Source organism: Ctenopharyngodon idella, chromosome 15 (assembly GCF_019924925.1).
Source record: "Ctenopharyngodon idella isolate HZGC_01 chromosome 15, HZGC01, whole genome shotgun sequence".
Taxonomy (NCBI): domain Eukaryota; kingdom Metazoa; phylum Chordata; class Actinopteri; order Cypriniformes; family Xenocyprididae; genus Ctenopharyngodon; species Ctenopharyngodon idella.
Window position 1 is genome coordinate 35,252,463 of NC_067234.1, and position 24,495 is coordinate 35,276,957.

Below are 24,495 nucleotides of genomic sequence, written 5' to 3' on the forward strand. Positions count from 1 at the left end.
ATTTGACCCACTCGCGCATGGACTCCGGATGATCAGTACCGAACAGATACAAGCGCTCTGCGTCCGAGTACAGCTCAAACGTGTGATCGTACCTGGAGGAAGAGACGAGATTATCATCAGTCCCTACAGAAGAGGAGAAAGTCCCTAAACACACGCTGTGTGCCAGATTACCCATGAGTCTCGGGAGGGTTGACGGCCAGACAGACGATCTCCTTCATCTTCAGCCCTCCGTTCGGCGTAGCGTTTTTGTCACTTTCATAGTAGCTAAAATTCCCGTCGTTCAGCACACACCAGCGCCGGCTGAACTCTGACGGACACAGAATCACATTTGAATCAAACTAATGCTGCGTCTTTCCATCAACTTAGACAATTGTTCAGTGCAGGTCACTGATTGGCTCACCTTCTTTTCCCTTCTTCTCTGTGATTGGTCGAGCCATGGAGGCGGTCTTAAATAGGAATCCATTATGAGTGATGGAGGGAGGGGCCATGTAGTGCACCGTATCGATGGCAACCTTCACCTCTGACCTTGGGAGTTCTGTAGGCAAATGTGATTAAACAATATCAGCTATAAAAAATTATTGTAATTTTAATAGTAAAAGACTGTAAAATATTGGTTAACGGTCAGTTATTTTACTCCATATGGTGAAAAACGAATAGATCTAATGGGACATTTCATGTCATTCACAGTAATGTACCCTTTTTTAAGTCATCTAATCATTTACAGTGAAAAACTTTTTTCTTCTACAAATATTTGACGTTGTATCGAATCAATCGGTCCACACATAAAAATATTGATATTGCATGTTTTAACTAGTAACTTTCTTACTGTGAAAATTATTGCGAAAAATGACCTGACATTCTCATTCAAACAGAGCGAGCTGATATTGACAGAAACATCACTATATTAATATTTATACAACGGTTCTTTTTGGTTCTCGAATCTGATTGGCTGAGAGTCGTGCAATATTCCCCCAGTATCAGCACAGGAACCATTTCACCGTTTAAATCACTCCACTTGCGGCAATTGTCATGGCGGTCAAGCAAATCCACCATGTTTTTTACAAATACTACCGTAATTGTGTCACGGAATGTAGTTTTAAGAGTTTTTTAGGTGATGACAGTGCCTGTTTTAAAAGGGATTTTAGTAAATTTATGTTGCTACTGTATTTTTTACAGTAAACTTCTGTATTTTGAGGGTAAATCCCTCAGGTGAGACGCACCTGTGTTGCGGTTCTGGCTCAGGAACTCCACCTGCAGCTTCTGTCCGTGGTGTTGAGCAAGGGCGATCGGGGAGGGCAGCTCGGGGTCGCCGGTGTCACAGCTCACATCAGCGCCGCAGAACACCAGAGCCAGCGTCTCGCACACATCGCTGGACTGAACGTTGATGCACAACGCCTGCGGAGAGAGAGAGCGCACCGGTGAGGTCACGGCACGGGAATCTGCAGCATGGAACGTGTGTCAATGACGTCCTGCGGTCGCTGAAAAACAAACCCGATTCACAAAACGAAGTCAGATGTTTCTGAGAACGTGAGTGAAGACGGTCTCAATGAGACACATGTGTGTTCATTCAGAACCAATCAGAGAATCGACACAGGAAAAGAGACAGAGAGAAAGTAGGCAGGCTAGGGTTTTCTGAGCAACTGTTTGACTAGCTGGTCGTAAGAAAGCCCTGTATGATGGGGCTGGTTTAGAATCATCATGATCCCTTCAACAGATTAATAGACTAAAATATCCAGAATGCTTTACTGCAAAAAACTACCAGCCATAAACAGACAAGTAGATACAGTACAGTACACAGTAACTGCAACTGCCGTGGGATGTACTGTTGAATTTGTCTCTGTTTACACCTGGTATTAAGATGTGTTTTGATCGGAAGTAGATGAAGGAAACACACCCCTGTTTACACCTGGTGTTTTAATCCATCTCTTTTGTCCACTATCAGCCTCTTCTGTCCTGATTTCTTCTATGAGTGTGTATAAGTATGGGTCTGTTCAGATCTTTCAATCTAATGGATGTAATAAGCTCATGCAATTCACATATGAATGAGACCGGAGACAACGGAAAAACACAGAGAGCAGTATTAAATCATTTTAAAAGTACCTTTTTTAAAAAAAGGAGAGCGTGACTGTGTAGTGATTGTGTAAGTGAGAGGATGTTTGGACAGCTGAAAACAACCTCCATAATCACAGCAGGACACAGACACACACACACACTCAGATGGACACAGAGTAAATGAAACCAGACACACACACAAACACACAGTAATCTGTGTAAACCACAGCTCATTTAAACACAATGAATGAGTCTCTTTCTCAACAACACAAACACACAATATAAACCACACAGACATGAATCAAACTAAAGTCCTTCAAACACAAACACACAGACGATAAACTCCAGGAATATTCCGGGTTCTTTAAAAATACTGTTGATCCAAAAGTCCCGTACGCTGAGGCAATAGGAGGAAGCAAGACAGAAACTATTATTCCTTCTGTGATAAGAGTAAAAGTGGTCAAATGTGTCAAAGATTGTGCTGTTTAACTGTACGTGTCACAGAGGCTGAAAAATGACCAGGAGGAACTAAATAACCACTGACATTAAACAAGTGACTAATCAGATCAGGATGCTCGCAACACCTCGCTCAAGGGTTTGAGTCCCACATGCTAATTGTAGAGCTGGATACACTATAAGACACTGAAATGAAAAGGTGAAAGCCTAACACATGAATGTAAACGTAGGGAATAATAATCAAATAAACAAGTGTGTGATATGACTGCTCTAAGATCAGCCAACAAGCCTCGTGAATCTGTCCTTCTGTTTCCTGTGTGTGTGAGAAACGTTTATGTCTCTTCTGAATTCCCCTGCTCTGCTGCAGACCACCCACCCAATATTAATACACACACACACACACACACACACGCGATCTGGAGTGTGTGTTTCAGCTTTCCAAATCAGCGTAACTGTCTGTGCGTCTGCAAAAAGTGCTATAAAACCACACCCGAACTACCCAAATCAGACAGTGTGTGTGTGTGTGTGTGTGTGTGTGTGTAGGAGGAGGATGATGAAGCAGATAGAAAATAATCCTAAACACACAAGCAGAAAAACACAGACACAACTTAGAGACAGTAATATTCGCTCTGGAATAATCAAGAATACAGAAACCGTCTGCAGCCAATAAAGCAAACAAACATCAGACTGTAAACACAAACACTGTGAATGTAAATATCAGTAATTAAACTTAATTTGCTGGATTTCCATCCTCTCTCCATCCAAACAAATACAAAGTTACTGAAGTTGTCACGAAAAGGATATACGTCTTTATTGTGTCGTATATCTGAGTGAAATGGCTTTGCAAACAAGAACAAATGTAGAGAAGAGAAGAGATGCTGCAAGAGGGAGGGGAAGATATTCTGATTCAAGATTACCAGGAACATGATTCCATGATTCCATATTCCATAAAAAAACAAGAATTGTCTGTTTTGATTTCATGCTGACTAAGAACTTCTTAAAGGAAAAAAAGAATGCTTCAAAATCTAAATATGAAGTTCTAGATCAGTTAAACTCAAGATCACGTCCTGTGAGAACGAACCCTACAGATGCACGAAAGAAAAGAGCAAATCACTATTCAGTATGCAAATGACTACAAGAAAAAGACCAATGAGAATCAATCTCTCATCAGTTTGATTCTGAATTGTAAATAAGAGACAGAGATGTCACACACACACACACGTCAGAAACCCCTGCAGCATGTGTGAACGTGTGTTTTTGTTTATGACATGTAGCACTGAGATTCCAGAGGACTGTAATGGAAACACACACACACACACACACACACACACACACACACACACACAGATCTCTTACACAATCTACAGTGTGTATTTCCGTGAGATGAAATCAGACAAACATACTGAATTAATCTGACGGTGGGCAGGAAAAACTGAGGAGATGAAAGAGAAATGTTACATACAGCGATCAGGATGTTGTCATTACAACTTCCACAGCAGGACACACACACACACACACACACACACACAGAAAAACTGCAGAAAGAGAAGAAAAGTGTGTCAGGCAGGAGAGAAATTCCACACACACACACACATATGACATGACATCATACTGAAAGACACAATACAAACACACACATGCCAGCATAACATTAACAAAGTACAGAAACACACACGCATTCATCAGGGCATAAGTAAATCAGTGTGTGACACAAAGCCGCTCATTGAGGAAGGTAAAACTGCTGCTGCAGAAAGAATGTGAAGAGAGACACACGATCATCGTCTCCTGCTCATTCTCTCGCTGAACACTGTTGGGTGGGTCTGTCTCGGCATTCCTTAGGCTTGCAGCACACACACACACACACACACACACACACACACACACACAGACAGAGAGAGAGAGAGAGAGAGAGAGAGAGAGAGAGAGAGAAAGAGAGAGAGAGAGAGAGCACATGTATGTCTAATGTGATGTATATGTGTGTTACTTAACTGACATCACATGAACATTATAGAAAACCTTCCACCGACCAAACGCACACATTCACACTTAATACACACGCACATAAACACACACAAACACACTTAAAAACACACATAAACACACACTTAAATTCCGGTGTGTTCACTCTTAAAACACACACAAACACACATACATACTTAAAAACACACACCCTTAAAACATGCTTAAAACACATTTAAAACACATACACACTCTCTTAAAACAGACACACACTTAAAACATGCACACTTAAAATACATAAAAACACTTAAAACACGCACATTTAAAATACACTCAAAAAACACCTAAAACACACACATACACGCTTAAAACACGCATTTAAAATGCACACTCAAAACATACACTCAAAACATACACTTAAAACACACGCACACACACACACACACAAAACACACTTAAAACATACATACACACTTAAAACATGCACATTTAAAATGCACACTCAAAACACACACATACACACTGAAAACATGCACACTTAAAACACACACACTTAAAACACACACACATGCATTATAACACACCTGAAACCAAACCAAACACATTTTAAATGCATCATCAATGCCAGAAAATACTGCAGCAACTCACCCAGCTGTTTGACAGGAGGTTTAAAGTTCAAAGGTCACCCCTTTACCTTGTTGTATAGCCCTAAGCGCAGTGCAGAGCCGCACACAAACACACACTGACGTGAATCACTGAATGACAGAATGAGAGAATGAGGGGCGAATGAGAGCAGAGAGGGGCTATGTGGGCGGGGCCTACAGGAGAGAGGGCGGGGTCAGATACAGCACTGCACTAGAGCCAGTGATTATGATACGTGAGCTGTGGGCGGAGCCTAGTCACAGTCTGATCAACAAACCCACATGCAGACAGACAAACCCTCTCTTTCTCCTTCAGTCTGATTCCTTTCGTAAATCTGATGCAGGAATTATTTAAAAAAAAAAAGCAAAAACATTAAAATTTCTGTTCAAACAAAAATTAGGTTATAATAATATCAATAATAGCAATACATCAACTTTTAAAGGGAGGAGAAAACATGTTTTTGATCCTGAAGAAAAAACTGAAAAAAATCTGTCTGTCTTCAGCCTGCTCTCATTCAACTCGTCTCTCTCTCTGTGAGTGAATGGTCTCTTTGTCTGTGTGTCTGTGTGTGTGTGTGTGTGTGTGTGTGTGTGTGTGTGTGTGTGTGTGTGCGCGCTTTAGGAAGCAGATCACATCACGCTGTGATTGGTTTTGTGTTGTTTGGTGGACTGCAGTGAAAGCTTCCTGTGTGTGTGTGTGTGTGTGTGTGTGTGTGTGTGTGTGTGTACAAACAAATTAATCATCTCATCAGAACTTCACACACATACATATATATCAGTGTGTTCATCTCATAGACACAATGTCTCATATACTGTAGGTGATGATACTAGATAAAGCCCAACACTAACCCTGAACCTCACATTAACCAGGACATTACACACTTATACATGTCACACATAAACTTGTGTCACAATAACACACACACCACAATAAACCAACTAACAGAAGATTAAATAAAACTGAAAAAACACAAACTGAAAACTCACCACATCACTAATAATCACCCAAACATAAGTCAACATAAAACTTTGAGATCTGACCTCCAAAATCTTTACAATGTGTTTGTGATGGTAAGAAATGGCAAAGCAACCAAACAGGTGTCGCACTTTACCATCTAACAGGGGACCAAATAAATTTTCTTTAACTGTATAAAGTGGTGACCTGCAATTGTTACCTTACAGAGCTATTTCTGCTTGATTTAAAGCATAAAACTTAGTTATTGACATAAAAAATACACTGTAATCAGATTTTGGAGGTCAAAACTCAAAATTTTATGTTGATTAAAAATCTTCAGTTGGTTCAACAACTAAAATGCAATGTTAAAAGACATTCGGTTCACGTAATTTAACTGAACCAACTGAACATTTTTCAATGCAGCAAGTCAACATAAAACAAAATAAAACCTCCAAAAAATGTCCCCCATTAGATAGTAAAGTGTGACGCCTGTTTGGTATATATTAGTGCTGTCAACGTTAACACATTAACGCATGCGATTAATTTTTTTCAGTTTAACACGTTAAAAATATTTAACCCAATTAACGTAGCATCCATTTTTTTCTGCCATCCTCTGGCTAGCATTACAACATTTGATCATACTCTTCTTATTCATGCAAATGCATTTAAACCATTCAAGCGCGCCAAAAGAGAACGCGCTGTCTGGGAATGTCCTCACACACACAACACACAGAATATGGAAAGACGTGCGCCAGTATCGTGCACAAAGACAGCGCGTCAGAATTGAGTTCTCTTTCGAGCCTGAATGCACAATAACAAACACAATAATGCCAAAAATATCCATTTTGTCGAGTATTCTCATAAGAGCAACCTTGAATAAGTTACACAAAGCCTTAAACGAAAGTAAAGAGTTGTGAGAAAGTGGGACGTGTGAGATCCACATCATGTGCAGCAGTGGCAGCTCTTAAAGTGACAGCAGCCAATGCTGTCTGTCAATCAAAGAACAAAGGTAACAGAGAAAATTACTCAATGCTGTTGACTAAAGAACCTTTGTAGCTTTAATAAGGATTAATCTATATTTAATTTAGGCTATAACTTATGCAGTGCAGACTGTATGATAACTTTATTCAATTTTTGTATATTTCCTATCTAGACAGGTAGGAAGAGCACAGGTAAAAATGACATTTATAATGGGTTTATGTGAGAATTGATTTAAGTTCACTTAAATTAAATGGTTTTTTTTAAGCCTAATGAATGTTTAAAAAATGATAGCTTTCAATTACACTGTAATGTTGAATTTCTATAATTCATGTTTAAAATTGAGGGAGAAATCAATTTCATCGAGACATTAGTATTAGTATTATTGTGAAGGATATACATTTGTCTGTTCAACTGGATTGAAAATATGCAACATTGAAAATGTCTTTTCATAACAATTCCTAGTGATATAAAACAGTTGAGAAATTTAGAAACAGGAATACAAGCAGACTGTACGTCTGTCCTTCACAGCCTTGATTTCATTAACAAACAATTAAACATGGCTTCCATCCCGACTGCGGGCTACACTCATTACACATGCTGGATGCTTAAACTTCAGCGGTTCAGACTTACATTATTGAGCTCTCTCTGGTTGCCGAACAGCGGGTGATATCGGCGGTACTTGCCCTCGCGGTATTTTGCTGTGATGAAGCGGCGTCTCTCCTCGCTGCTGCTGTTCAGGGTCAGTGCCTCGCTGGGCGGGACGTTCGCCGCCCAAAACTGATTGGCTCGCTCGTTTCCTAGAGTGAGAAACAGCTGCGGACACGAGGATGGGACATGTTAAAGATGAGCGTGAGGGCATCAAGCAAAACAGAAACAGCAGGAAAACACAGGACGTACCTGGATGAGCTCTTCAGTCCAAACCTTCTTGTCCATTTTGAGACTCCGTACTTTTGATATACTCGGACCGAGACCACGATGCTCTCCTGTCACACACAGACAAAACTAGGGCTGCATGATTTGGCCAAAAATGTGTGATTATATATCAATTTTGCTATAAAATAATATTAATAATAATAATAATTATTATTATTATTTTATTTCAATAGTAATATGTCAATTTTGTTTTTATATTTTTCTTTAATAACAATAATAATTATTTTTATTATTATTATTATTAAGTATAAAAATATATTATAAAAATAAGAAGTATTTATTGAAATAATAAATTTGAGTATTTAAGAAAAGTAATATAATAATAATAATAATATTTGACATTACAACTGTAAAATTACAATGCTAATATTGTTTAATTTCTTCATTTCAATAAAAAAAAATTGATTTTTCAGATAAAAATTGCAAAAAAATGTCCTGGTTTGCTGTGCTTGACTGTAGGGCTGCATGATTTGGCCAAAATTCTGTGATGATATATGAAACAGGGGTGCAAACTCATCAGGGGTGAAAAAGGTGACAAAAACATTATTTGTCTTTTGCTGCTGACTGCGATTCAAAGGTTTAAAATCACTTGTTCTAAACTGCAATGCTTAAAAATGCATGCAAATGATAAGAGTTTATGACCAGGCAGCACAGCAACCTCACGTGAATGAGTAACGCAAGAAGGCGCAAGTCTGTTGATGTCATCCACCGTGACTCTGACCTGCATCGGATCTAGATGAATCACAATAATGACCTATTTTGGATTGAAAATGGCGAATTTCGCCGAAAGGTGACAAGTTTGCACCCCTGAAGAAAAAGCTCAGAGCAGACGCAGATGGAGTTTGTGTCATTTACTGTGAATCGAGTCGCTCTGAGATGCTGAAAACATCATGAGCTGTTCACGTGTAAACGGACTTATTTCTACACTTCTCTCTGAACACAGCGCATATATTTAATCAAACTGCTGCCTTTGCAAAATCAGTGTGTTCATCAAATCGCAATTTAGGTTTAATTTTGATTAATTGCACAGAATATGGTGTGGTTTACTAAATCAGCTAGTAAACAAAAGGTTGTAAACCAGCTTTGCTCATGACTGGTCAGCTGTAGTTACTCATAATTGGTTGTTACCTGCACATCGCTTGCAGAAAACCACGGACAGGTTGATGGCCGCCCACTCGGGTTTGGCAGCGCTGCAGTCCGCACACATCTGATTGGACGGCTCGGTCCAGATCTGCTCAGCAACTTCATAATTGGACAAGGCCTCTTTGATGGAGTCGCGCATCGCCTCCACCCACTGATCCTTCAGCTGGTCTGTATCCGCTACAAAACTACAGACACACAGACGCGTTATAGCGCTCTTCTCCATCATGTCATCAATCACTGCTGCCATCCGAATTTCATTTCTTTGCACTTCTGTGATATGCGAGCGCGAGTTGAAATGATTCATTTCAGTAAGTTGTTCTATATCCTCAACATTCGATTCCTTCTGATGTTCATTCATGTTTATTTGGTGCTGTAACTAGTAGTAAAGAGGAAGAGATGAGTGCTTTATAAGTCGTATTAAACAGCGCCAAAACGACATTTATTAATGTAATAAAATCAACAGAATTTTAAAGTCTAGGCTTTGCTTCATATTAAAGTATCAAAGCACAAAGTTTTTTGTGATTATTGGATGGCAGGTGCGCTAAAAAATATTTAGTGATATTTTGTTTGCACATTAACAGAAAACAGCACTGACTTAAAGATGAATTAGATTTAAGAAACTATTTCATTACCAATTAAAATTGAGAAATTAATATTGTCAATCCAGAGCTAGTGTCCACACAGCTGACGTGTTTGAAATATCAAAAATAGCTGTTTTGGCTGAAAATTTCTGTGCATCCCTAATTAATTTAGTATTTATTAATGTTTTTATTTTATTATATTATTTTCAGTTTAAATGTTTAATTGTAGTTTAAGTTAATAGTTTTGTTATGTGCTTTTATCACTATTTGTATTTAAATACTTCTGTTTAGCTTCAGTTTATTTTTACTTCAGTTTCAGTAACTTCAACTTAATTTATTTAAGTTTCCAGTGTAACATTCTAATTTTAATCCAAATTTAATTTTTTCCATTGGCAACACTTTACAATAAGGTTTCATTTGTTAACATGAACTAACAATCAACAACACTTCTACAGCATTTATTAAAAAAAAAAAAAACTAACATTTACTAAAACATTTTAAGATCAAATCAAAATCTGCTAACATTAGTTAAGCACTGTGAACTAACATGAACATGAACATTTCTGTCTACTAACATTAACAAAGGTTAATAAATGCTGTAAATTATATTGCTCATTGTTAGTTGCATGCATTTAAATAATGAGACCTTATTGTAAACTCTTCCCTTTTCATCTGATATTTATATTTTACTTCAGCTTTATTGTAATAACGAACATGTTTCGTTAGTTTCAGTTAATAATAATAATAATAACACTGGCAGTGTGTGTTTGGCTGCGTCTGAAATACAGTGTGGTGTTAAACTGGTGCATTTGTTGAGTGCGTTCACACACAGATGTCACATGTGACCTTCAGATTCACCGAGCAGAGCAAAGAAAGTAAAAATATACGAAACCACAACATCTGTGAGATTCAGCACACACACACACTGTATCACACTGTATCATCAGTGACTCAGTGATGAAACGGATGAACAGAGCAAAGATTAACTGAAAGATGAATGAAAGCATGACAGATGGGAAGAAGTCTGAAAGAATAGAAAGCAGTCATTTAAATGAATGAGTGCGTCACCTGAATATGCGGTACGGTGTGGTCAGATCAAACGCTCTTCGATCCATCTCCTTCACATTACCAACATTCATATCAATAGAGGTGATTCCGATTCCCAGACGATAATCCTAAACAAAAACACATATGCTTACTTGTAAATGGGGACACATGAACACTAACAATACAATCAGACAAAAGAAACACACACACACACACAGGAACACACACACAGGAAACTGCAACTTTACAACAGTCCACGTCAGCAATTAAAGAGGTCATGAAATCAACTTTTCCTTGATCTTTTGACATGTAAGAGGTCATTGCACTATTAAAACATCCTGTAAGTTTCAGAACTCAAAACTTCCTTGTTAGCCCAAAAACAGCTTTCATTGAAACTAAGCTGTGAAGACGACTGGTTTCGAATTTTGTCACATTATGAGGTAATAGTGCGACGAAAAACCGATTCTGCAGAAACAGATCAACGGCCACTTCTCCGGCCACGCCCACTTATTGAGATGAGGAGGAGAGAAGAGCGATACAGGCCTAAAATAACATTACCTTCCAAAGATCCTAATGCTAGGAATATGGTTATTTATTTTCAACAATGTGAATGTCTCAGTTGAGCTTTATTTATTTGTATTCAGCACATTTCACTGTGGATTCTTTGGTAATTCAGTCGTAATTTCAGCGCAGGCTTTGCAAACAGACTTTTACTATAAGATATGATGAAAGAACTGGTGAGAGTGCAGAAATCGACGAGATCACTGCATTCATGTCTGTCGTCGGATACACTGCTCATCACTACAACCTGGAGTAGATCTAAATATAATGCTCAAATCAGAGGATAAAATCAGGGAAGGAAATGGCCTTTTTCTCCTGCAGGAATATGCCTCAAAACTTCTGACACGGACAGAATTTCATCGGAGGAAAAATATGATCGCAACGGTCATTAATCGGCTGTCGATTAGCGATCAAAGACTACAGATTTCAGCCTAGGATCAGAGGAGTCTTTGGCCAAAAACATGGTTTACCTCAGTGTTTTTGTAGAGGAAGACTTTATCCGCACACACCACCGTGTAGAGTTTGGAGCGCAGGCCGCGCAGCTCCAGATAACCCTTCATCTCGTAGTTCACGCAGGGGTTGAAGGTCATGTCCAGACTCGTCCGCGTCTGATATGCCTTGACGCAGTTCTTCAACACGGCCACCCACTCGTTCCTGTCCACTGACACACACACACACACACACACACACACACACACACACACACAATCAGTCATTTAATTAACAGATTAGATGTCCTGCATACTGTGTGAAAGTGACACAATCACACTAGTCTCATGTATCTCATGTTTAAGTCATGTGACTGTAATACTAAAACAGTGTTTTGTAATGTTTACTTCCATATATCCGTGACTTATCAGCATTTAAAGGATTAGTTCACTTCTGAATGAAAATTTCCTGATAATTTACTCACCTCCATGTCATCCAAGATGTTCATGTCTTTCTTTCTTCAGTGGAAAAGAAATGAAGGTTTTTGAGGAAAACATTCCAGGATTTTTCTCCATATAGTGGACTTCACTGGGGTTCAACGGGTTGAAGGTCCAAATGTCAGTTTCAGTGCAGCTTCAAAGAGCTCTACATGATCCCAGACGAGGAATAAGAGTCTTATCTAGAGAAACTATTCGATCCAGTGTTTACAAAGCAAACGTACAAAGACTAAGTCAAACCTTTGCAAAAAAAAGGTAAAACAACGATGTCGGACGATTTTTATGTTGAAGGAGAAAATGAGACCTTTGAAATACTGAATACTTTCCATGTGACCTTTCCAACATGATTACGTAATGTGTGGAGCGTCACAGAGCAGTGCAAGACGAGCATTTGTGGTTAAAAAGTATATAATTTTTTTTTTTTTTTTTAGAAAATGTCCGATGGTTTCTCTAGATAAGACTCTTATTCCTCGTCTGGGATCATGTAGAGCTCTTTGAAGCTGCACTGAAACTGACATTTGGACCTTCAACCCGTTGAACCCCAGTGAAGTCCACTATATGGAGAAAAATCCTGGAATGTTTTCCTCAAAAACCTTTATTTCTTTTCCACTGAAGAAAGAAAGACATGAACATCTTGGATGACATGGAGGAGAGTAAATTATCAGGAAATTTTCATTCAGAAGTGAACTAATCCTTTAAATCTCACTGTACTGCAGGGCTTGAGTTGATGAAAAGCTAACAATTAATTAACAAAAAAAAATTTAATTTATAATGTTAATAATAATTTAAAATAACAACAAATGTATCAAAATAAACACTTACTCAAAAATATTAAATATTTTATTTGTTTATTCTTAACCAAAATGTCTCACAATTCTGACTTTTTTCCCCTCGCAGTTGTTTATTATAGTTTATAAAAGTCAGAATTCTGAGAAATAAAGTTGCAAATCGGAGAAATAAAGTCACAATTACCTTTATTATTTTTTTATTCCGCAGCGAAACAAGCTTTCAAACATTTCACTCGCATTTGCGACTAAAAATAAATAGATGCGTGTGAAATTTATTTAGGAGTACGTGTGTGAATAAAAGTAGTTCCAGAGGGACTTAAATTGAGTTATAAGTATCTTAAATGGTATAACAAAAGTCTTATCATTTTAAGAGGTCTCAAATTTGGGTACAGAAAACAGGACTTGCGATACGGCTTAATGTTATTATTAAACTTCGAAAAGCATTGTTTTAATTAAATAAATATAATCGCTGCACGTTCAAAGGCAAAACGCAGCGCTGTTCTCAATCAATGAATACTGTGCATTTATGCCAAACGATTGCGTTGATCTACTGTTGATGAATTATGACAATGTTTGCTGTATTGTCATATGTTTTAGAAGTTTGTATATGTTTGAAAGAGCAGCTGGAAGCAGTAAAGACATTTCAAAATAAGGGTCCCGGTGCATTTCAGGCTTGTTTATAATTAAAAGACCTGAATTATGCAGAACATATTTTTGCTGGTTATAATTGGTATAAACTGTAACTGTCATTTATAATATACATAATTCCATAATTACTAAATAAAAAGCTGTACACCTGGTTTTTACTTGTAAATGTCTCTTTGTATCCTTTTATTAAGGACAAACAAATTATTATTTTTCAAATTAGGAGCACATTGCTGCAAGTCAAGCCCTGTGCTGTGTGTGTTTGTGAGGTCAGACATTCACATCAGCTTTATTTCATCGGACCACAAAACCTCACAGATCAACGGTGAGTCTCTCATTCGCAAACACACTTTATTATCTGCTCTAAACAACAACACACACACATTATACACTCACAGTCGCTCTCGGCTCGGAACAGGAAAGTGCGATTGTGCGTCACGACTTCAAACTTCTGATCGCCCACATTGACCACGCCGGTGATGGACATCGTCGGTATGATCCTCTTTGAGTAGACGTCCTGCACACAAACAACAAACACAAATGCGTGTGTTTAATCAGCCCATCAGCAGCACATGTAAATGTCAGTAGTGATAAAGGACATGTGCGGTGAGACACATTCATCATGTCCGTTCACATGCCAGAGAGTTTGATTACTACTATACCACTCTAAAGTCACCATTAAACAAATTAACAATTATGGAATATATTACAAATAATTTATCTGTGTGCATCATTGTGTTAAATTCATGTTCCTGTTAATCAGAATAACTTCACAACCACCCAATCAATTCCCCACGGACAAAATCAAGCCCCGCCCTACATTTGTTCTTGTTTGAGAAGCAGTTTCGCTCAGGTATATGTCACAATAGAGAAGAAAAGACAAGCGCAACTTCCCTTTCATGCTAACTTTATTGAATCAGAGTCACACACCTTCTCAGTGTCGAAGTATCTCAGGTATTCAGCATCCAGTTTGACCCACCGTCGCTGGTAGATCAGAGACCTGCGCACACATACATATATTAAATAACACGGTTTATTTATAAAGCACTTTATACAGATTCAGGGCTCGCCATTATGACTTGTCATGTGCTTGTCCTTTGGACAAGTGAAAAAGTTGCTTGTCTGGAAAAAAATTGATTTTTTGTGGAGTAAGTATAATTTATTCTGAAGCAATATTCCCATCAGTGTTCTATAAGCTTTGACATATCTGTGATATTTACCCTGAGGGCATGTTTTACCTTTATAAAGAGCATTTTTTATAAATGTATGCTTGATCAATAAATTCAATTAGAATAATAAAACACTTACAGGGATGTTACCATTTAAATTAAATAATTTACACTGAAAAAAATACAACTGCATTAAATAATGTTATGAGGTTGTTTTAAATATGTTTTGAATACAAATAAGAAATTCTGGAAAGAAAAAAAATAGATGTAAAATACCGTAATATACTGTAAAAATAATGCATTCTGGGTAATAATTGTCATTTTTGAGAATGTTACCTATAGGTTACTTTCTCGAAAACGACAAATAATATTACCCATGGTGCATTGTAATATACAGAAGAAATATACCATAAAAAACAATGCATTCTGGGTCATATTTGTCGTTTATTTGTCGTTATTTGTCGAAAACGACAAATACAATTACCCAGAATGCATTGTTTTTACAGTATATTACTGTTTCAATGGAAAATGATATTTTACTGTGTAAATTTGTTTAGTTTTTTTTACAGCTATTTTTAGTGTACTTTTAAACATGAAACTAAACTGCCAGTAGGTGGCAGCAGGTGACCGTCTTAATGAGGGATTCATTGAGTCATTAATTCAAATGATTCTTCGTTCAAGAATGAGGCAGTTGTTTATGAATGTGTCACTGAATCTTTGACTCAACCGTTTCGTTCAAAACGCCGAATCATTCAGTAAAGTGTTGCTGTGGTTCTGCTGTGATCTTTGGAACTATTTTCGCTGCTGAAATAGAACAAAAACTGTCAATGTTGCATCTAAAATGTAAGTGACTTAATATTAACTACTTGTTTATTGAACTGTTGTATGAAATCAGTGTCACATTTACTTGTCCGTTCAGGCAATTAAAATTTTCTTTCACTTCCCCTTCAAAGAATCCACTTGTCCCAGACAAGTGTTAATGTCCTGCAGATTGCTTCAAAGAAGATTTACACTAGTTATGAAAGCCAGATTGCAGCAACTTCAAATATTTTGTTCTCTTGAACATTTGGAATGGAAACTGTTTTATTTGCAAATGTTTTAAACCATATTCCAATTGTGCACATAAGTTAAATTCACAACTTTGGATGGAAACATAACTACACACACCCTTGAGGAGGATTCTTGTCCAACCAGCCCATTTTAATAACCGGGATGCTCGTGGAGGCGAAATCTTCCCGAGGAGGTGAAGCACTAACACAATGTGTGGTTGGCAGGTAGATGCTGTTCTGACTGCTGGAGATCGAACCGAAATCATCAATCCATGAACCCCGTCTGAGAGAGAGACGGATGGGAGAGGTCAAGAAAAGAAGGAAGTGTTACATTATTACATTGCAACATGACATGAACTTCTCATATTGCCAAACCCACTAGAGCCTTACAATAACGCTTCAAGGACCTACACATTTGCGCAATCGTTGACCGCAGAAAAAATAAAAATGCTTTTGTTCAGCTGCTTATAGACTCACTTCACGGATACGGACTCATAACAGTTAGTGTCGTCATCCAGTAGTTCGTCATCGCTGCACAGGCTGCTGTAACGGGGTTTCGTCACCTTGGGAACCATCAAGGACATCTATTGGAGGAAACAGTTGTCAATCATACAGCGTCTGTGCCTACTGGACAAATCTGAGGTGTTGAGAAACGCTCGTTACGCACCTTGCTGGCCATGTCTATGAGTTTAGCGTCTCTGCAGGGCTCGTGGTCGTCATATTCATCCGAACTTTCCCCTGAATCCAACTCTACAGTGAGCAGAAGAACAGAGTGAGGGAAAACAAGACGATTAACCAGAGATGACATAAATCAAATGAGACACTGCATGTGTTTAGAGCATCAGACTACTGCATTTGTGCTCCATTATACAATACATTTCTGTATCCCAGAATGCAATGTGCCGAACTTGATTTCCCAATTCCAGTATGATTAATGAACCGAAAGTAAAATCATGATTTTTACTAGAGATGTGCCAATGTATTGGCCAACATTTGGTATTGGCTGATAAAAGCAATTATTTTCACTATCGCCTATCAGCTGATTGTTTCAAAACCGCAGATTATACCCTGTCAATCAAAAGGGGGCGGGAAAAACGTGTTCAGACTGCAAATCTCTCGTGTTGAATTTAGTGCAAGTTAACGCAAGAATAATGCATTAACAGTTAAAAAATAGTTATGTTACAACAGGCTCTATTTGACCCTGTAATTGCAAAGAGCTCTGTGCTGATACTTCTGATAAGAAACAAAGTCTCAAGCTTTCAAATTGTCCATTTTATCACAAGATTCAAACAATAAATGGTGTTTTGGTGCTCATAAATGTGTCGTGACAGATCGCTGTAGCGCCTTAGTTCAAGCTAAGTCTTTTCTTCCAATTTACTACTACTTATAACATGAAAAAACATGAATGAACATCAGAAGGAATGTTGAAAGATACAGAACAACTTACTGAAATGAATCATGATTCATGTAATCGATCAATCAGTGTTTCAATCATGGAAAGACGTCAATAAAACAGCTTGTGAACTAGGGATGCAACGATATGAACATTTTGGCCGATACCGATAACTGATAATTCTTTATATTTTAAAGCCGATAACCGATATATTGGCCGATAAATCTAAATCCAATTTTTATATCATTTTTGAGAGGCTGATTACAAAAACAAATGTCTCACCATTAAAAGCCATGTCCCAGGCACACAATTATAATGATGCTATATTATATCATTATAATTATATGTATAGATTTGAGCTGGACATGTTGCACTTAACCGTATTTTCCTTTTTGAAGTGACTCCAATCATATTTCAAGAAATTCAAAAACAGTGCGCATCTGAAGTGTCTCAGCTGAAAGAAATAATCCATCATTTATCGGCTTTAATATATCATGTATAATGTATATAATGATACCAATATGGAGGCCGATATATAAGGAGCTTATTTACTGTTAATGATATATGCATGTTTGAATAAATTTGCCATAAACACAAGTGTACCTTAATATGTGCAACATACAAACTTTTCAGTTTTTATTTGAGTGTAATTATTATTTCTGAAAATAAATAGCAGTTGAATATAGCTCTGTAAAGTTCAGTTCTCGGTTGTATAAAAGCACCTTAAGTGTAATTTTCTCTTAAGATCGCCCTTATGTTTCCCTTAAGGGTGTTTCAGAAAATAACCATTAAGTCTTACATAAGGGTTTCTAAACGTCATAAACCCTAAGAATTTCCCTTATGTATATATTTTTCACGTAAGTAATCCCTTATCCCTAAGTATAACATAAGCAGGTTCAATCCAAGTCTTCTAACAAGGCATGATCAACCGCCTTATATGATAAACAAATTGTAATGTAGGCGTTTATTCACATAAACATTGATGAAATTACATATGTAGCACATATCTTATATGGTCAACGGAAGCGCAAACGTGCGTGGATCACACGCAAGAACATTGGTTATTGCGGTTGCGCGCACGTTTAAGCTTCCGAAACAGCCTTATGGACGTCTTTCAATGAATGGACATAAATGATGAGAGGATATTAAAAATATCTTTATATGTTATCCAAAGATGAATGAAAGTCTAATGGGTTTGGAAAAACGTATGGGTCAGTGAATGACGACAGAAATCCCAATTTTGAGTAAACTATCAATTTGAGTTTCTCGTCTGGTCTTTCTCTTTCATATTTGGTTTTCTTTTTGTTTTCCTTATCAATCCTATGTTGTTTTCTGTGAAAATACCACGATCTGTATTAACAAATAACGTGTTCGTGGCAACAGTAGAATTTTATATCGGCAAAACCTGGGTTACTGTCGTGAAACACTTAACGGTTTCCCTTCCCTAAGAGAACAGTTTAAGGGATTATATGCAACACTCTTAAGTCATTCCCTTAGTTAAGGGGAAATCAAGCCTTAAGTGTCATACTTAAAGAAAAACTTATGCTTTATGCAACCGGGCCCAGACCTTTTTACAAGCAAAAAAGCAGGTTGGAACTTTTCTCAGAAGACTGAAAAAAAAAAAAAAAAAAAAAAAAGATCTGTATCCTGACTTCTGGAAATTGTGTTTAATGAGCCAAATTAATTAGAGCTTGCACTTCTAACGAAGCTGTTTCCTCTCCACAGGTGTGGGTGTCAAACTGTAAACATTTTAGCAATATGAATGTAGAGTTATTTAAATTATTAAACTGTAGCTTAACACTTCACTAAACAGACCTAAACAGATCCCGTTCCCAGAAGACACTGAGAAACAGGTTAGTTGGGTCTGAGACACACTCAAACTCTTCGCCGCTGCAAACACGAACGTCTCATCTGGGCAGCTGGAAACTAAAGTCAGCACAAACTGTCAAAAACTCAAAATCGCTGACCACAGAGACTCTCCACCGGACACAGCAGAGCTGCTACAGGTCACAAACAGATCTGAGCTCCAGCTGAGACTGTTTACACAGAGAAACTCAACAGATGAGAAGAACTGTTGCGGGCGGTCGCAAGAATGTTGTATGTGTTTAATAAGTAGTTACTAGGTTCTGGGTGGTTGCTAGGGCGTTGCTAGGTATCAGTACACTGCCCTAAGCAAACAGAGCCCAACGTTTTGAATACATCTCTACATCTTCATCAGTCTTTCTCTCTAAAACTCATATGATGTGTTTGAGAGACAGACAGCGACCGCAGCAGAATATAAACCACAAAATGCTTAATCTTTAAGTGTGTGTGCCTGTAGCTTTGAGCTCATTTATATGCTAGAATAATATTTTAATTAGGGTATTTTTCTTCCTAGACCAATCACACGTATTGCATTCTAATACACATTTGAGTCCAATCAGATACTGTGTAGAATGAGAATGCCCCTCCCCCTGACACCACATGCCTATAGTGTTAGCTGTCAATCAAGTCCATGGATGTGACGTAAATGAAAGCTACTGGTTATTAAGAAAAGAAAACAGAACAAGTCCTTTGAAACGTCCTGCACAAACTTCCTCTTTTAATAAGACATACATCAGCACATCATGATTTTCTCCTATATTATGGTTTAATGTGAGTTCAGGGTGTGTTCACACTTGGAAGGTTTGGTTAGATTAAGACAAACTTAGTGTGGTTCATTTGAATAAGGCTGTTTTCACACTTGGTCCTTTTCTGGGGTCTGAGCAGGTGATTTTTCAAGTGATTTTTTGTCTAAACGAACCAAAAGCAGGATATGATGTCACAAGATAAGACCTTAAAAAGCACAGAATGTTCAAGCATGCCTGTTTTTTCTCATCATAGTTGCGATGTTGCCCATTACAGTTCAGCTGCTGTTTTGACTCCTTTACACATTTCATAAGTTCTCAGCTGGTAAAAATACCATCATATGTGCGCACATACGACAAGCGCCATTATCCCAGCACACAGCAGTGTTTTGGGTGTTCGGTAAGTTCCATCGCAAATAAACGTCATTAACGCAGTTTTATATCTTTAGGTTCGTGGTTAAAAATGACAGAATGAACGCTAAGTGAACCAGGACTAAATGAATCATTTTCTTTTTTGCTCCAAGAGAACCAAACTACAAGCGTGAACACACCCTTTAGTCACGCTAGATAAACTGATAATGAGGTTAAAGTCATGCCACACTTTGGTTACTAAACGGATTGAATTCTTTGATCTTGACATGTCACTCGTAAACAGTTTGTGTTTGTGTTCATTTCAGGCCTGCGGATGGGTGTTTGTCAGAGTCTACTCACTGTTTTTGAGGGGCAGCGGTGGGACGTCTCTTTTCTGGCTCTCTTTCCCTGATCTGATCCGAGGCGGGATGTCCGGGACTCGATCCGTGTCTGAGAGATCATCCGCAGGAGAGCTGAGATGAGGACAGACAGAGGAAGAAGAGTCATCATTATCCAGCTCAGAGGACAACCTGTGGAGAAAAACGATTTGCCTACAGAACTTCTTCATTCTGGAGCGTCAGTGCAAACGGCAGACAGAGAAGCGCTCCATTCTGACATTTGCAGAGAGAACAGGAAAGTGTGTCTCTCGGGTTCGTGTCGCTGCACGTCTCTGTTTAGAAGCACCTGACACAACAGGTTCAATGAGATCTACTCGATACCGATCTACCCGCACACCTGTACTGAGATTCACATGAGTCACTCAACAGGTGAACCGACAGACTCAATTCCAGTGTACTACTATACACACATCTATGTTAGTATAATTACAACAGAATTAAAAACAACAAAATGTAAGCTGCTCTAGGAAGTTATTATTAAACATAAAATAAACATATTAAAGGGGACCCTTTCACAAGATGTAATGTGCGTCTCTGGTGTCTCCAGAATGTGTCTGTGAAGTTTCAGCTCAAAATACCCCACAGATCATTTATTATAGCTTGTCAAATTTGCCCCTATTTGGGTGTGAGCAAAAACACGCCTTTTTGTGTGTGAGTCCCTTTAAATGCAAATGAGCTGCTGCTCCCACCCCCTTTCCAGAAGAGGGCGGAGCTTTAACAGCTCACGCTTCGGTCGCTCAACAACAACAAAGCTGGAGAATCTCACGCAGCCAAAATGAGGATTGTCAGTAACGGTGTTCAGCCTTACATTGTTCAAACCGGAGTCGACACTGATGGAGAGACTCAGGAAGAAGTTACAACTTTTAGACGTTTCTGAATGGTTAGTGGATAAATTTATGTAGTTGCTGTGGAGTTGATTCAACTCATCCACTAGCATGTGGCGTCATGTTAATCTTTTGTGCAAATCCAGCGTTGAATTGACCCTCGTTTGTGAAGTAAAATGACGGCATGTCAACAACACTCTACTACAACAACTCTTCCTCTTCCTGTCTAATAAAACACATAATATATTAAAGCGTCTTTGGTGTTTCCATGGTTTCTACAGAAGTAAAACTGGAAATCGATGGTAGCGCGGATATGTCGTCACATGGGCCGTTACACTGGTTGAAAAATAGCTGATTTCTCTGGATTTAAACATTCTTAGAAACATTTGGGATAATGTAAGTACACAAGCCAACAAATATATAACATTGTTCAAATGGTTTTTGGTTATTTTAATACAAAAATCTTACATATTGTGCCTTTAAAAGAGCTAAAAAGGACATAAAGGCTTCATAAAATGAATCTGAGTTGTGTTTACCATATGTGATGTGTGTTTATATATGAATAAAAGCGTAAATTAAATCTGTTCATTCGTGCAGCGATCATATCTCCTCACACGACTAGCTTGAATTATTGATTAATTTTATGATGCATTTATGACCTTTTCGGATCTTCTAAGGTTTGGTTACATTTGATTTCATTACAAATATCTTCATTTGTGTTTTGAAGATGAATGAAAGTCTTATGGGTTTGGAAAGACATGAGGTTGAGTAAATGATGAGAGAATTATTTATACAGTTCTAAATTAAAAACGACACACAGTAAAATAAAGTGTTTTCTGCCACAACAAGCCCTGTGTATATAGAGTAAATTTGGCCACGTTTTAACAGTCGTCTGACATTCACCCTACATTCACAGCGATTACAGAAATTCACAGGTTTATTTCAGTATCTGAGCAGCATTTGTTGAAGGTTTATCAGACTGTAAACACATTTCCTTATGTGCGTTTAAGATCAGGCCCATGTGGAAGGTCAAACAATGGTGCTTCCTGTGACCCTGAGAAACAACTGACCATCTCGAGAGAGAGAGTCGAAAACATCTGCCAAATATTATGTTATGAATGAACCCTTCACTTGTGCTTTAGCTCTGTAACTTCGACTGCATTTCTAAGAGATGACTGAATTCTGCTCGTGAAGCATTTAACCGATTAACAGAAGAAAAGACCTCAGGAAAACCAGGAAAAACCAGAGTGTTAAAATCACTGACGTTAAAGAATAACCACTAACCAAAGACTGGCACAACGAATGCTGAAGATACTCATTCAGACGGATTCATTGTTCTGTTCTGCTTTCACATCCTCAATTCAACCAACAATTTCATATATTCATCAAAAAAAAAAAAAAAAAAGGAAAGATTTTTTTCAAAATATGACTCCCTGGACTTTCTGGACAAACTAAATATATATATATATTTACATACAAATGAGGAATACAACCAGTGATTCATCTTAAGGAGGCAATAACATGAGAAGTGCAGGCAATATAAGGTTTCATGCATTTACTCTAACTGCAACCCTCACTGCTACAGCGTACAACTGTTGAACATGACAGGATCTGCAGAGCTAGAGAATCCATCTATGCATGTCGAGTCAGCTTTATTTCTATAGCGTTTATACGATACAGATTGATTCAAAGCAGCTTCACAGTAATACACAGGAAAATAACGATGCAAACTACAGCATCTCCGTTTCCTTCCACTGTAGAAAAATGAAGTCAAAATATCCCAGTAACGGTCGTTGCTGATTATATCATTCGGAGCCAGAATCTTTGCAGTAGTAGAGCCTGTGATATCAAGGTCCCGCCCACACTCCTGATCCTGCAGTCTCATTCGCTAGCACAGCTGTCAATCATGACGTTACAACCCGTTTTTATAGCACCAAATAAAGAACTAAAACCAAAAACACTGGGAAACTGAACACTTGAACATACGTCTGTGTAATAAGAACTACCTAAAATGACAGAAACCATCTTTGGAAAAAGAATATATTAAGGGTAATCAGATTTTTTTGGTTTGGTTCACTTGAGAAGTTTTTTCAAGCGCAAAGCACTGAAACCCTATTATATTTGTAAGAATTTCTGGTAACACTTTAGTATAGGGATCACATAATCACGATTAACTTTTCCCTCAATAAACTCTTAATTTACTGCTTATTAATAGTTAGTAAGTTAGTTGTTAAGTTTAGATATTGGGTAGGATTAAGAACGTAGAATAAAGTCATGCAGAATAAGGCATTCATTTGTGCTTAATAAGTACTAATAAATATTCTAGTAATATGCATGATAATAAGCAACTAGTTAGAAGACCCTAAAATAAAGTGTTACCGAATTTATTATTATTATTATTCTGCTGAAATCGTGCAGCCAAAAACGTAAGGCCCAGAGACTTGAAACTTGGCAAAATAGTAGGTCTCAATTTGGGGACGCACTGACACGGTTTCGCTCCAATCGGTCAAAGGGGGCGCTACAGCGCGAAAAAAAACAAAGCACATTTTTGACCATAACTCAACCGTTTTCTGATCTCATTTCCGCCATGAAAAGTTTTCCACCATATAAACCTACTTTTGCGAACTAGTCCTATGTTCAAGATGGGACGCCCAATGGTGGAGCCACTACTAAAATGGCTCTTTAATGGAATGAGATATTTTCACCAAACTTGGCTAGTCACGCAAATTAGCATATTGAGTTGATTTTGACTAAAAGCTTCTGATTTTGACATCTGATTTTGGTCATTGTGTTCAAGTGCTCAACAAACATGTCTGTGATTGGCTACAATCTTCAATGCTGCAAAAACACGTTGTAAATAGAAAACTTTGACGCTCTTCACAAATACACAACGGATCGTTTAAAAGCACCACTAATCAGCAGGTTCCAGATTGACCCGCTTCTCGGTACTGAAGAAAGGCTGGTATTGTTACATCTTAAGCATCAACTTGGTATGAAGTACAGGTACTTTTGACAACCCTAATGTAAACTACATCAA

General features: G+C 37.9%; 1 protein-coding gene across 1 annotated transcript in view; it reads right to left on the minus strand.

Annotated features, from left to right (window-relative positions):
• LOC127494999 (arf-GAP with Rho-GAP domain, ANK repeat and PH domain-containing protein 1) overlaps positions 1–24,495 on the minus strand; it is a 60,386-nt gene that overhangs the window by 17,220 nt on the left and 18,671 nt on the right. The window contains 15 exon segments of the mRNA XM_051861355.1: positions 1–92; positions 172–307; positions 401–535; positions 1,221–1,395; positions 7,675–7,857; positions 7,942–8,027; positions 9,106–9,305; positions 10,770–10,876; positions 11,780–11,970; positions 14,065–14,185; positions 14,599–14,668; positions 16,005–16,169; positions 16,364–16,470; positions 16,554–16,636; positions 20,597–20,709. The exon segment at positions 1–92 is cut by the window's left edge and continues 11 nt beyond it. Coding sequence (XP_051717315.1) covers positions 1–92; positions 172–307; positions 401–535; positions 1,221–1,395; positions 7,675–7,857; positions 7,942–8,027; positions 9,106–9,305; positions 10,770–10,876; positions 11,780–11,970; positions 14,065–14,185; positions 14,599–14,668; positions 16,005–16,169; positions 16,364–16,470; positions 16,554–16,636; positions 20,597–20,709 — 1,964 coding nt within the window.